The sequence below is a fragment of the Carassius carassius genome, chromosome 43 (assembly GCF_963082965.1).
Source record: "Carassius carassius chromosome 43, fCarCar2.1, whole genome shotgun sequence".
Lineage (NCBI taxonomy): Eukaryota > Metazoa > Chordata > Actinopteri > Cypriniformes > Cyprinidae > Carassius > Carassius carassius.
The window spans coordinates 4,851,129-4,865,980 of NC_081797.1; the positions used below are offsets into that span (position 1 = coordinate 4,851,129).

Consider the following 14,852-nt stretch of genomic DNA (forward strand, 5'->3'; position numbering starts at 1 on the left):
CTGTCAGAGCATTCTCTGCTACTGTCTGCTTTCAGGTTCTTTGTGCTGGTGGGAGTGGATCAGCTAGATTGCACATCCCACAGAAATGAATCGTTCAGCTCCACAGCGCCCCCAGTGTAAGGGAAGCTACATTACCATACATTTTATCATAATGTACAAACTACGAATATTTCAGAGTATATTTTAAACCAAAAATCAATTCTAAAATACACAATAACATTTAAAATAATTTCATATATTTAAATCTAATTTTACAATTGAATACTAAATACTAAAAATACCATGAGTAATGAAATATTCTGTCATACTACAAGAGTCATTTGTAATTTGGATTACACTGATTGTGCTGCATGGTTTTTATTCACTACAAAGAACTGGTTCATGAGAGTCATTTGTTTGTGATTTGGACAGACTTTGGTATTATAAAAACAGAAAGAACAAACTCAGCATGCTGATCTCATTATTTATTAAAAATTATTTACAATAACAGCATAATCCAAGAAAAGAATGATTTTTTTTTTATTATTTCTACTGCATCATTCACCCCTGTGCTGAGGAGCTGCATACTGTCTTCACCTACAGAACACAAGGACTGAAGCCAAACATCACAACGAGGCAAACAGCACTGATAGTACCAAAGCCAGCCTTCGTTCCCTCTCTAATGTGAGCTCAGAGTTATACTTTGTTTATGGTTGAGCCTACTTCCTTAGTCATCACTGGCACTCATACTCCCAGTAACAGAAAACACTAAACGGACGATTATAATAAATAAATTGATATTCTACTGGATCGGATGAAATCGAAGAGTGTCTTTTTTTTTTTTTTTTTTCGTGACTGCAATATGTGGACGACTTTCATACAGAAACGAGAGCTAGGAAATGAAGAAACAACAGTAAGCTGGAAAGCTTTGAACGTGTGGACATTTTCGCTCCATCAAATTGGCCGTGTAAAAATCAGCACCATGAAAGAAGTGCAAAGCATCCATTGGCTGTGAGGTCGTCATGCAGTCTTCGCATCCAGCACCAAAGAGCTCAGGTCAGGAGAACGGTTTCTTAACAGGCACTGTGATACAAAATGGCCAAAGTTCCCTCTCCACAACCAGAATGTGGATATACACACTGGATCGCGTCTGGGAGTGGAGACAATGATCTGGAGCGAAACCTTGGACATTTGTGGTTTTTAAGTGCAAAACAATGACGTCCTCCGGGACGGGAGGATTCGGCAGACGATAGGCACAGCGTTCAGAGTTCATAAGGCCTCCTGAAGGCCTCTGGGTGGCGCTGTACTTGTCAGAGGTCTATGGCGTCTCCGTGGCTATGAATCTGATTGTGCTACAGCAGCAGAGAACGAGCTACGTACTTCAGGATGCCTCCGTGTCTGAAAAACGCCAAATCCATGTCGTTCTCGAAAAGAGCCGTGACACTGAAACTCTTCCCTGTGCTCGTCTGGAAACAAATCAGACATAAACATAAGATGTCGCATGGACAAAAATCAGTATGTACAAGCAAATCACAGTTTAATTAAGAGCAGGACTGGGTGTGGATACAAATTTCGATTCGCAAGCTCTCTATTTTAGTAACAGTTAACTAAATAATGTAATGGCAGAAAATAGAGCTATTGCTCTAAATAACTCTTAACGCCTATATATTAATTTCAATGATGGCAGGTCACAAAACATTGTGTACATTGTTTCTGATTCACTGAGAAGAACTGTTTCATAAGAGACATCTGTAAATCAGACAACCTTGACAGCATTGTATGTTTCTGATTCACTAAAAGAACGGTTTCATTAGAGTCACCTGTCAGTGCTTTGGACTAGATTGGTTATTCTGAATGCTTTTGATTCACTACAATCAACTAGTGTTTCTTTTTAAAAATCAGACTACACTGGTTGTGCGGTTACTGTGTTCCACGTGTGAGCACATCTCACTGATGTTTTATCCACTGTGAGTCGCTCTACCTGTACTGTTAGCTGTTGTCTGGGCGTAAGCTCCTGTGGGATGTTGATGGTGAATCGCTCTTTTCCACACAGCTCCAGCGAGTCGGCATTCTGTCCTGGCAGGAACTGCAGCGGAGCGATTCCCATCCCCACCAAATGATTCCTATGAATCTTCTCAAAGCTCTCAGCTATCACCGCACGGACACCCTGAATAACCCAGACAAGACAGATCTATATATGTTAAGTGTTTGCTCAGAATTAATAACAGGAAACACAGGAATCCACAGGAATATGGGACCAGTACCATTAAATAAGGTCCTTTAGCGGCCCAGTCACGTGAGCTGCCGGAGCCGTACTCTTTTCCTGCCAGTATGATGAGAGTGACTCCATCCCTCTGATAGCGTTCAGCAGCTTCAAACACATCCAGCTGTGACGAGAAAACATCCATCAAACCATGTGTACAGACTCAGAAAGAATCAAGTTCAAACCGGTTCAGTCTAGTCGCTGACCATCTGTCCTGATGGAATGTGCAATGTTTTGGGTCCGGTCTTCCCGATGAGGCGGTTTTGAAGCTTTATGCTGGCAAATGTTCCTCGAGTCATTACAGCATCGTTTCCTCTCCGTGCACCATAGGAATTGAATTCACGAGGGGTCAAACTGAATAAAAAATATTACTGCTAAATGCAATGGAAATTATAATAAATGATTTTAAGGGCAAATATATGAACATACTGAGAAGAAGCCCTTCCAAATCATCTTACCGTTTGCTCTGAAGGTATTTGGCGGCAGCGCTGACTCTTGCGATGCTTCCCGCTGGAGAAATGTGATCGGTTGTTACTTTATCACCAAGAAAGAGGAGTGGGTACGCGCCCTCAATGGACTGAGGAGTGCACACCTCTTTAGACTGAGACGAAGAGAAACAAGGGCCTTGTTAATGTCAAAATACTGTGAACATGATGCGTGGGGAGATCTGCATATAAATAACAACACTGTTGTTACCGTTAACTAAAACTATTACGAATCACTTTCATTAATTAAAATCAAGCTGAAATAAAATATGAAACGAAAAATCTACTAAAATTACTGGAACTTGAAAGAATTTTTTTATTTCTGAAAAAAAAAAATTGTACATTACAAAATTACTCAAACTTAAACTGAAATAAAAAAAGCTAAATAGAAAAATGTAAAAGTAAAAACTAATAACAATTACAAAACAACATTAAATTATTAAATTATTAAAAATAACACTGAAAATATATTTCCAACCTTTAACAAAGTACTATAATAATATATAAATAGTACTGCATGATACTCACCAGTTTGCTGAAGAAGGACGGACATCGAATGTAGGTGGACTTGGGATCCCACGGAAAGAGGGCAGATTCAGCAGACTCTATTGTGTTCCAAAACATACTTCCTTTCTGCAGACAACCACACAAATCAGCCATTATTAACAGACAACTCTCCTGAGTCAGCTGAATCAGTGAATCAATCAGCCATTATTAACAGACAACTCTCCTGAGTCAGCTGATTCAGTGAATCAATCAGCCATTATTAACAGACAACTCTCCTGAGTCAGCTGATTCAGTGAATCAATCAGCCATTATTAACAGACAACTCTCCTGAGTCAGCTGAATCAGTGAATCAATCAGCCATTATTAACAGACAACTCTCCTGAGTCAGCTGAATCAGTGAATCAATCAGCCATTATTAACAGACAACTCTCCTGAGTCAGCTGAATCAGTGAATCAATCAGCCATTATTAACAGACAACTCTACTGAGTCAGCTGAATCAGTGAATCAATCAGCCATTATTAACAGACAACTCTACTGAGTCAGCTGAATCAGTGAATCAATCAGCCTTTATTAACAGACAACTCTACTGAGTCAGCTGATTCAGTGAATCAATCAGCCATTATTAACAGACAACTCTACTGAGTCAACTGATTAAGTAGATCAATCAATTATCAATTATATTTTTGAGGAATGTGTGCTATTATATTCTCGCACCTCCATCCGGCTCCTCAGCTCTTTGAACATGGAGGCGATGACGATGTTCTCCTCCGTGTAGTTCACCTCCTCTTTGGATGGCCAGATATCCCTCAGATACACGTCCTTCCCTTCGGAGTTCACCCCCAGCGGTTCTGTCTCTAGGTCGATGCTGACTGTGCCTGCGATAGCATACGCCACCACCAGTGGAGGTGAAGCCAAATAATTTGCCCGAACGCAGTCACACAGGCGTCCTTCTAAATGCCTGTTTCCAGACAGCACGCCACATGCCACCAAATCACCCTGCACACAAGCAGACAGATTAATACACAGCAGATCAGAGAGAGGAAGGGAGACAGAAATAAGATTAAACATTCTAACCTGTTTAATGGCGTCCACCACACTCTCAGGTAAAGGTGCTGTATTGCCCACACAAGTGGCACATCCATAACCCACCACCTCAAACCTGAAACACATCATCAAAATAAATGCTTGTCCAGACAACGGTGAATGTGTTTATGTAAATGTAAAAACTTTACATTTTGAAAATGTCAATTATTTTTTTCTAAATAATATATTATTTATGCATTTATATGTATTGTTTCATCCAGTAAGTTTTCTTAGTGTGTGTGTTAGGGCTGGGCCATATATCAAAAAAGTATTACGATATTCAATATATATCTCGATATCTTTGCATATATATATATATATATATATATATATATATATATGAATGAATACCAAAGACCTTTGCACTCTCTCTGTCTATATTATGAAAACTGGTAAATATCAATGATGCGCGGGTTGATGCAAAATGAGCGGGTGCCTGCGCTCGCCCGCGGTTACGAGTCATCCAAAAACATTTTTAATGATATTTGGGTCGCGGTCGGTCGGGTCCTTTGAAATAAAAATGGCAATTAAACCTTTGTCATTTCTATAGTACTAGACACAATTTTGAAATACATAGGCCTACACTTATTGGCTGAATAACTGGCATGAAGATGACGCACAAGCTCAGTCTGCACGTAGAGATGGAGGCGGCAAAAAAGACTGCATGGGGAGCAAAGTCGCTGATTTTGGTAAAACATGATTTTGACGACTTCATTAAGTTTTGTTTTATAGAAAACTCTTTTTAAAAGATTTTCGTTTTGTATAAATTGTATTTTAATTTTGATCAATGTTTTATCAATCAGTTACCCGTATTTAATAAATAAGAAGCAAATATATAGCCTAGCAGACAATGTAATAAGGCGCCGGCACGATCACTTGCATTGCATGTGAACTAAACTCAGCGTGTGCCTCACAGATTTGAGAAATATAGGCTATATATTACACAAAGCTTGAAATGTCTTCTTTTAAACTAAAATATTCAAACCAAAATAAATGGGCTACTCTCTGATGATGTAATCCATATGAAATGTGCATTTCTCTCTGGCGTTCATGGCGAGTCTGCATTGTCAACAGCAGGCCATTTAAGGGAGGGATTTTAAACTCTTGTTATTTGGCAGCCACTCTCATGAAAACTCTTGCAGTAGAGGCACGTAGAGCAGTCCACAGTTACATGTTCCTTTTTTGGACGTTCGGCGCGTTCTTTAGGGGAAAGTATGCTTGAATTTGAAATATTTGATATTCCCGATATTTTCAAATTTTACATCGTCATCAAAATTATTACAATATTATCACTAATATTCGATACATCGCCCAGCCCTAGTGTGTGTGAGATTGAATGTGTGTGTGTGTGTGTGTGTTTATACAATGTGCATGTACCCGAGTTTCCTGAGGTAGGGCAGGACTCCACTGGTGTTCAGGTAATGTGTGACGGTTCCACTGCCGGGCACCAGACTGGTCCTGATGTACGGTTTTACCGTCAGACCAGCCTCGACGGCTTTCTTTGCTAGCAGACCTGAACAAACACAGACATACACGTGAGATGCACTAAACACCGTTCAAACAGCTCATATCAGATCTAGAGGTGTGTTAACGTCTGACCTGCAGCCAGCATGACGGACGGGTTGCAGTTGTTGGTGCAGCTGATGACAGCAGCGATGACGACCGATCCGTGCGCCAGGTTGTACTCGGCCCCCTCGTGCAGGAAGGGGACCTGAGTTGCCTGCTTCTCTTTGGATATGTGGAAGCCCTTAAAACCCACCTACACATACATGGATGGCACAAACAACATACACTGGTATTAGTGATGTCAAGGGTACTTTGCTACCTATATTTTTTTTTTCAATTTAATATGTTAATATGTGCGTTCACCTTCTCATTCAGGCAGTTGATAAAGTCTTCCTTCATGCATGTCACAGCGACTCTGTCCTGCGGCCGTTTGGGTCCACTTACATGAGGCACAATTGAGCTCAGGTTCATCTCGATGACCTATGAAACCAACCGCATCACATGATTTAACTCAACTTGGAAATTCTATAGGGGCAAACCCTGAATTTGTATAGCTTTTTCGGTTACTGATTTCTCATGTGAAGGTCAGTCAGTGATTTCGCTATAGTCTTATTTGTTGTGGCCCGCCACAATATCAAAACTGAGCGCCACAAATAGATTTTCCAAAAGGCTTTGAATATAAGAGTGCTGCAAGTTTAAAAATCAAAACCCGGTGGGGGTGTTTTTAAATCACTGCATTTCTGAAGCAAATAAACAGCCTTTCATTTCACCTTGCATCTAATGACTGATAAAGCAGCGTTTGTGAGAGAAGCGTTATTTTGTGTGCAGCCGTTACTGGGGAAACCTCCATCTCTCCCGCTCTACAAGCGCCATAATTAAGTTAACCAACCTCTGAATACTGTGGCTCTTCTGATTGGTCGCCATAGCTTCTGAAGAGTTTGATAGCCTTCAGATAGTCTTCTAAAACCACAAGCTTCTCCTCACTGCAAACTGATAAGAAAAACGTTTTGCATCAAGTTACATCCTTGCAAACACTTGAAGCTTTATAATCTAAATCACACAGGATGGTCCGTACTAGTGTGTTTAAAGTGCTGAAGGGTGATGCCATCCACAGGAAAGAAGCTCACAGTGGCGTTGTACTCTGGGCACATGTTAGCAATGGTGGTCCGATCAGGAGCCGAGAGCTGCTGTACACCTGGCCCAAAGAACTCCACAAACTTCCCGCCGATTCCTGCCTGACGCAGATGCTGAGACACAAAGATCAGATCAGTGCATGAAATGTCATTTCTAGAGATTTGCAAATTCACTGATGATGTTATACATTAAGGAAACAAGGACCTCGCTGTACCTTAGTAATGCCCAGTACGATATCAATGGATGTGGCAAGAGGATTGATGGTCCCCACGAGTTTACAGCCGACGACCTGCGGCAGAGTCAAAGACACTGGCTGACCTAACATGACCGCCTCTGATTCAATGCCTCCAACTCCTGAAAGAGAGACAAAGTGAGATTAAACAAGACAGAATAGTGCACAAATATAACACAATAACTAACATCTTGTTTACCCCAGCCTAGGATCCCAAGGCCGTTGATCATGGTGGTGTGGGAGTCTGTTCCCACCACACTGTCAGGATAAATAAACCCCTCCCCTTCCTGTACCACCTGACACAGGTACTCTAGATTCACCTGATGCACTGTGTTGATGTCTGGCGGAACTACGTTGATGTTTTTAAAGGCTTTTGAACACCACTGGATAGAAAATAGTGAAAAACAAGCATTAAAATACCATTTAAAAGTTTGTTGTCTGTAAGATTTTTTACTTTTTAATTGTAAAATATATCCGTTTAAAATAACCATTTTCAATTTGCATATATTTTAAAATGTAATTTACATCTGTGATGTCAAGCTGAATTTTCAGCATCATTACTTCAGTCCTCAATGTCATATGATCTTTAGAAATCATTCTAAGATGCTGCCCAAGAAACATTTCTGATAATCAATGTGGAAAAAAATAGTTGTGCTGCTTAATATTTTTGTGGAAACGGTTCAATTTATTTTCAGGCTTCTTTGATAAATGGAAAGTAAAAAAAAACAAATCTTGATACAAATCTTTTGTAACTACATGTATAAGAATAAAAGTATTATTTCTTTCAGAAAATAAATTACTGACCCTCGGTTGTGAATTTTCACTTCCGTAACAGATGGTCCTGGTTTTATTGCGCATGACTGTAAATGTTACTTTAAAGAATAACCAATATCTTTTTCATAATGAAAAAAGATATCCACCAATAAAACACTTTTTTGCTAATGTAACCTAGTAGGCAGGAAATAATTTTCACGATCCAGTTAAATTTACTTCCAGATAAATCTGCCATTATCTCACTTTTCATAACCAAAGTGTGATATAAAATGCATTTTATGTTTTTTTCGTGTAAATATAAATCACAGAAAGCTCTGAAAACTCACCTTAAAGAACTGTAGCCTCTCTTTGTTTCTGATTAGCTCCATCTCTTGGTTTCTGATCATAGTTTCAGGCCTGTGTGGGTCAGACAGACATCAGGGCATCAAGAGAATGCAGACAGATTCATGTGAGGGCGTGAGTTAATGTGTGTGTGTGTGTGTGAGGTGAGACGTACTCGGACACGGGCTGCAGGTGGAAGGGGCACAGGAGGGGTGTGTTCTCTATTTGTACTGCTGCGCTTCTGCCACTGGGAGCATCGGAGCAGGAGGCTTTACTGCAGCCCCCCCGATGACCCGGGCGTTGACCTGCACAGTGACCGCCGCTGCTGCTCCCTCGTGGAGATGGTCGGCCGGCAGGGGATCTGACAGCAGCAGCGTGACTCTCGTCTGTGTGGGCTGGAGGGTTCTGGATGGCACTGAGAAATGAGGCAAATGCTTGTAACAATGTGTTGCATCGTGACTGGATAAGCTCATAAAAAGGCACTGTTTTCACAAAAACAGCAGCACAATACATTATTGCCCTAATTACTGTGTACGTTAGAGGAGTTCTAGCCATAATCATTGTTTATGTTAATGTTGTAATTATCAGGTTTTAAAACATAAATACTGCCTTAATCCGTCCTTTAGCCTTTGCGTTCACTCTCACCATTTGCTGTAGTCGATCTGCAGAGAATGATCTACGATGAGGTCTGTGGGGCATCTGGGGTTCACCAGGTTCGGATCGACCCCCTGTTTAGCTAAAGCATCTCTCATGGCAGCCAGATCCACCATAGCAGGAATTCCCCTGTGAACACAAATGGGCTATCAGGATGTATCCAACCGTATAAGCAGGACCAGTTAGTGTTTGATTGAAGAAAGGATTGTTCATCTAAATAAAACACTGTGATATGATTTATTGCGATCTCAGCCAACTTTCCATACTCGACAAGAAACAAGAGATGCTTATCAACAAATTAGAAGCTTTAAAAGCTTCCTCAGTAAAAATAGAAGTGTGTTTGTTTGTTTGAAAATGAAGATGTTATCCTTTTAAAATGAAGAAATAAAGACAGCCATAAATATTAGTATTGTCATTTTTAATTTAATACAAATTATATTTCTCTTAAATACTTTATTTTTTATTTTACAGTCAAACATTACAATAGTAATTTTTTTAATTAGGATTTTTTATTTAGTAACATTAATAGTAACAAACAATATTTGATTTATAAAAGCTAATTTTTGACATACAAACAAGCACAGCAAACCTGGAAATTATTTAATTTTCACATTTAAGGGTGTACTCACACTAGGCACGGTTACCTTGAACCGAGCCCGAGCACAATTATCCCCCCTCTCCACTCCCCCACTGGCCTGCTGTCACATTGCACTTTAGATTCTGGGCTGGAGCACGCTTTATTCAAGATTTTTTATTTTGTCATATACACGATTATATATAGAATATATAACTAGAATTGAAATGCAGTGTTGGTCATCTTACTTTAAAAAAGAAATTAGTTACAGTTACAAATTACTTCTAAAATGTAGTTACCTCAGTTACCACATTGTAAAAGTAATTAGTTACTATTTTTTATGTTCTATAATGCTATTACGTCCTATAACATCTTTAATATACAAGATGTTTATATTAACTGATTGAAGAATAAAAACACGAAGTATTTTTAAAAATGTTGTATTTATTTGAACTCAATAGATTGTAGCCTATCATATGATATGCATAGAAATAAAACATATAAAAAATAAATATTTGAAAATAAAATTCAAGTGCAAAATTAAGACTAATTTAAACTTGGGTAAAAAGAAACAAAGGGAAACCTGGCCATTAGTGCAAATCTCTGTAACTGTATATTAGGCCTAAATTTACTGCATAATAAACAGAACACTTTCCTTATGGTGCGTTCACAGTGAGTGATTTCAATGCAAAGATGGGAATAGACAACCTCCGAAAATCGGCGAAACATTTTTAAATAAACCGCATATTTGAGTTTAAAACAACTACATTCTTGCATGAAATACTTTTAAAACTACATTTCATGACACGATAACAGTAATATTTAGAAAATTATCCGAATAAAAATGGTGGTTGAAAATGCTGCGTGAACTGAACTGGCAGAATTGCCTTTTTTCCTGGGCATAGCGTGCATGTTACAGAAACATTCTCTCCTTTAATTTCCTGTACTTCCAGTTCGAGAACGCCATTATCGCTGATGCCGTCTTGTGTTTAGTGGTAGTCAGAGCGTGCAGTGAGACGGCGTGAGCAGGGCACCGCCCACCCAGCCAATCATCATCGGATTTGCAACGGTGTAATGCAGCTGATGTGTAGCCACTAGCCAAAGCATGACACCTTGCGCTTTATTCGACCAAATTGTAGTAACGCGACACTTTACATTCTCAGTAAAGATAACGGCGTTGCAATGATGGGAAAAGTAATTTAGTTCTAATCATGTCATGGCATCAATTACATAAACGGCCTCTGAAGTCGTATTTACTACTCAAGAGATTATTTTGATACTCCAATTTCCGAGTTGGGTTGACCATAAACTTTAAACACTTTAAACTTCATCCGTGGGAAACCTTTGAAAAGTTTATAGCACATTAAGGCTGCAGAGAAGCGCTCTCGCTCAGCACAATGGAGTGCATCGTTTCCTTAACTTAGTGGTTTATTAATATTTTGGGTCTATGGGACGCAGTAACTCACGACCTTCCAATATATTGCAGATTTATCGCTTTTGCCAATCAGAAATGTTCAGGCAACCATGCTGCACATATCACAAGTTCTGCACTCCAGCCAGTTAGCACTCACACTACATGCGTGCCATGCCCGAGCCCAACTGAACAGCGCTCTGGCCCACCTCTTCCAACCGAGGCAGGGACGGCTAAACAAACCAAGCTTTGGGGGGACGCCTAGTGTGAGTACACCCTTAAATCACCTTTGCAATCACAATTCGTTTTTTTTCCCCAAATCATGCAGTCCGAATCAATTACTCACGTAAAATCCTGTAGCAGAACCCTGGCGGGCGAGAACACAACCTCGGCCTGGTTCTGCTGCGTTTGCCAATCCAAAATAATGGAGACATCGTCCGTCTTTATGTAGAACCCGTCACACTTCCGGATGGCGGACTCCAGGAGAACCCGCATACAGAATGGCAGTTTCTCTACGAGAGAAAGAGCCCGATATTAATTTTGCAGGACTTTATTTTACATCTATTTTTTTACAACTGAAATCCATTGAGTTGAGTTGACACCAAGTGATGTCACTTGCATCTGTGCATGATTTATTTCCATTAAAGCATTGAGCAACTCACCGTATCTGTCATCTCTCAGCTTCTGGGGGTTGAAATATAGCCGCTCTTCATATTGTTCGCTCTGCAGAGTGTCGATCAGATGGCCGAATGGATGTTCTGTACAGAATAAAAGACTTAATTGAGAATTTTTGGGCTGATAAATGAATGTTATTTGTGTAACTAACAGGAAAAGAATGGCTTGTGTGTTTAAAACTCATTAATCTGATTTGGGTTCAAGTTTGGCTGTGACCAAAACATGTAATGTGCACCTGCAACCAAACGGAATCAAAATTGGCCCAAACTCAAGCAGATCAACACCTGCAAGGCCCATATAGCTCAAAGAGAGAGTATATTCTTTTTAACGCCTCTGTTTGCAGGCCTTCACCTCTTCCCTCCTAACACCCCTTTTAGAAGGCACAAGATTACAGCTGTGGGACTGAGTACAAAGAGCTTAGCTACAAGGCCAATTCACAGCCAGGGCAGATACACAAGCATTAAATAACAACATTTAATTTAGGAATGCACCAAAAATTTTGCAATAAGAGAAAGAGAATGAAAATGATCTAATTGAGGTTCAAAGCCAGGCATTGTCATATATAGTGCCTCTTTTTTTGAATTTTGTTATTATGATCAAAATTCAAACACAATTGCAAATTAAGCATTTGCATTTCCTAGCTGTGCCTAGAAGCCAAAACCTTTTTGGATACTGAGGAGAATAATAAACCATTTTCACATTTTCTCATGGGAGAACATAGAGAAGCTTCTGTTACTAAAGAATCTGACTATTTTCTGTTCAAAACTAGAAAAAAAGGGCATTTTGTCCATTGTTGTGTGTTGCCAAGCAGTCTATAGTTAAACTACACTTCTATTATTCTTTAAATAAAGAGCTTTAAGATCACTGTTACTATTTTCATCTTAGTTGTGTCAAAAAACAACATTTATCATGTTATTAGAGTAGATTTTGTTTAGAGTCAACAATGCATTGAAAAATACATCAAAAAAACTTTAGGACACATTTAGCGAAAGTGACAGTAAAAACAGTAGCCTATATAATAAGTAATAAATGTAAAAAAAATTTAAGTTGTTGGAAATAGATGTTATTTTAATAATGTCAACATGCATGTAATAATTACTCATTAATTTGGTTGGCTCTCATGTCATTGCATTCAAATAGGGATGGGACGATAACCGGTTTTATTGATAACCGTGATAAAATGTGCTGAAGGTTAGTAATATCGTTTAAAAATGAATTATCATTAAAACCGTGTTTGATTATCGCGGTTTTAATAACTCACTATTAAATCATGTCCAGCCAGCAACAGTCTGACGCAAGCGCAGCGCACAAAGTTTTTTTTGTTTTTTTTCGAGAAGGAATGGCGAAAGTCAGTGACTTTTCTATGCTTTTCTATGCTTCTACACTTTTCATTGTAAGGAAGGAAATGCCACAGAATTTAATCTTTCTTTAAATTAAGTGCATAGAGTTGCTTGTTTTATTAGTTGTTTGTTGATTATTAAATATAAAACTTGCTGAAATGTTTTCAGTGTGAGCATCAACTATTTTTGAACACTTTCATCTCGTTTCAACAAAACCGTGATAATATTGATAATCGTGATAATTTTAGTCACTATAATCATGATATTAAATTTTCATACCGTCCCATCCCTACATTCAAAGAAGATCGAATCAGTTTGATTAAACAGTCTTTCACAGACTAAAAACCCCACACACTAGATAAAAAGGCTGTGTTAAAGTAACACTAGCACTGCTGCAGTCAGATCTGCATGCGGTCTCAAGAAATCCTGACTAAAAAGAAACAAGAATTTAAACTATCCATGCAGAAAATTTGACAGTTCACTAAAAAAAAAAAAGATCCAAATTCTCATTCCTGGGCATGATATAACTCCTGCTGCTGCAGAGCAGTGTATTGACACCGTGTGACTGCATGTGTGGTGGATGAACATGCACAGACACATGCTTATCACTCACAGCCTGCGTCTGCTGCTGCTGCATGCGTTAGATTAGGTTAGATGAGTTCAGATTAAACAGAAACTGCAGTAAAGAACACAATCCTGCATCGCCCCCAATGAACACACAAATCCCTGATCTAGATTTATGACACGGAAGATAAAGACACTGGGTGGGAAAAGTAAATTACACTCTCGCTTAACAGACAATCAGATTACAGCAGGATCAGTCCACAGACATAAACACAGTTAATTATAATTATACACTATTTACTTCTAAAAGAAACCTTTAGGCATTGTAGACCTTAATTACATTTTTTAGGAAAACTCCCTCCCAATGTAGGTTTTACAGTTTTGGGGACTTTTAAGCATTTTTGGGCCATTTATGAGAGTTTTAGGGCAATCAGAAAAACGTCATATTAAGATAAAATATAATAATGTATTATTTGTTGTATAATACATGAAGAAACAATAAACAGCGAAATACAGAGAAAGGCAATACTTTGCTCTTACCATAGTATAGTGATAATAAACAACAGTAATACTACTTCAAATCAAATATATAACATTACACATAAAAAAAAGTTGATTACCATATTCATATACATTAGTATTTACATAGCAACGTTAAAGGAAAGTAAGAACACAAGGGGAAGTCATGGTGCATGAAAGCATGACAGTACCATCATGGTATATTACATATGTGTTATTTTTAACAATGCATAACAATCGAGCATTGTAAGTTACATAACGGGTTGTCTCAATGCTTAATGAGCTGCCAGCCTAGACAATATGTTTGGCTTCCTATACGCATAAAACAGTTGCTGTAAAGGTGAGCATTTCACTAGGTTTCGATACACATCAGTTTGTGGTCGCTTCAGCTGCATGTTAGCACGCGATCTGGATGTTACGCTCTCTCGCTGCTAGCCGAACTGCTAACGACAAAACCGCCTCTTTCTTCCTTCTAAACGTGATTAGTTAAGGGCTGTTTTAACACACGATTGTGACTTCGCATGTAACCGGTTATATACACCTCTATCAGAGCGTAAATGAGATTAATGTTGTTATTTTTGTCAGTAAAACAGCCCTTACCGTACTGAGATGAAGCGAGCGCCATGATGACTCCTAATATTAACACGACTCCACTAGCTCGACACACGACAACTAGCCAATCAGCGAACAGTACCTCCATGGAGGACTCTCCAATCAGAGTTGAGGATCTCGCAGAGCGTCGTCCAATCAACAAACAGTATCTCCTACACTATATATTTTTCTTCACTTTTTTGGTTTATCAACAAATCTTAATATAATGGATATAAAAG

General features: G+C 38.9%; 1 protein-coding gene across 1 annotated transcript; it reads right to left on the reverse strand.

The window, feature by feature from the left end:
• Positions 1–449: 449 nt before the first annotated feature.
• On the reverse strand, positions 450–14,749 carry LOC132125254 (iron-responsive element-binding protein 2-like). Its single transcript, XM_059536566.1, has 21 exons — positions 14,623–14,749; positions 11,587–11,682; positions 11,271–11,436; positions 8,931–9,068; positions 8,461–8,700; positions 8,291–8,360; positions 7,390–7,573; positions 7,173–7,312; positions 6,900–7,071; positions 6,714–6,814; positions 6,188–6,304; positions 5,918–6,077; positions 5,696–5,831; positions 4,310–4,394; positions 3,950–4,231; positions 3,256–3,360; positions 2,701–2,843; positions 2,449–2,596; positions 2,244–2,366; positions 1,961–2,146; positions 450–1,445 (listed from the first exon to the last, which is right to left on the reverse strand). Exons 1-21 carry the CDS (start codon positions 14,720–14,722, stop codon positions 1,332–1,334), a joined length of 3,006 nt encoding a protein of 1,001 aa, XP_059392549.1. The 5' UTR covers positions 14,723–14,749; the 3' UTR covers positions 450–1,331.
• Between the last annotated feature and the right edge of the window lie 103 nt (positions 14,750–14,852).

Excerpts from the sequence above, each read along its gene's own strand:
- LOC132125254 (XM_059536566.1), bottom strand. The coding sequence starts at position 14,722 with ATGGAGGTACTGTTCGCTGATTGGCTAGTTGTCGTGTGTCGAGCTAGT. Across the intron at positions 6,305-6,713 it reads AAGAGCCACAGTATTCAGAG|GTCATCGAGATGAACCTGAG; the intron begins GTTGGTTAACTT and ends TTGGTTTCATAG. Across the intron at positions 2,597-2,700 it reads AAATACCTTCAGAGCAAACG|TTTGACCCCTCGTGAATTCA; the intron begins GTAAGATGATTT and ends TTTTTTATTCAG.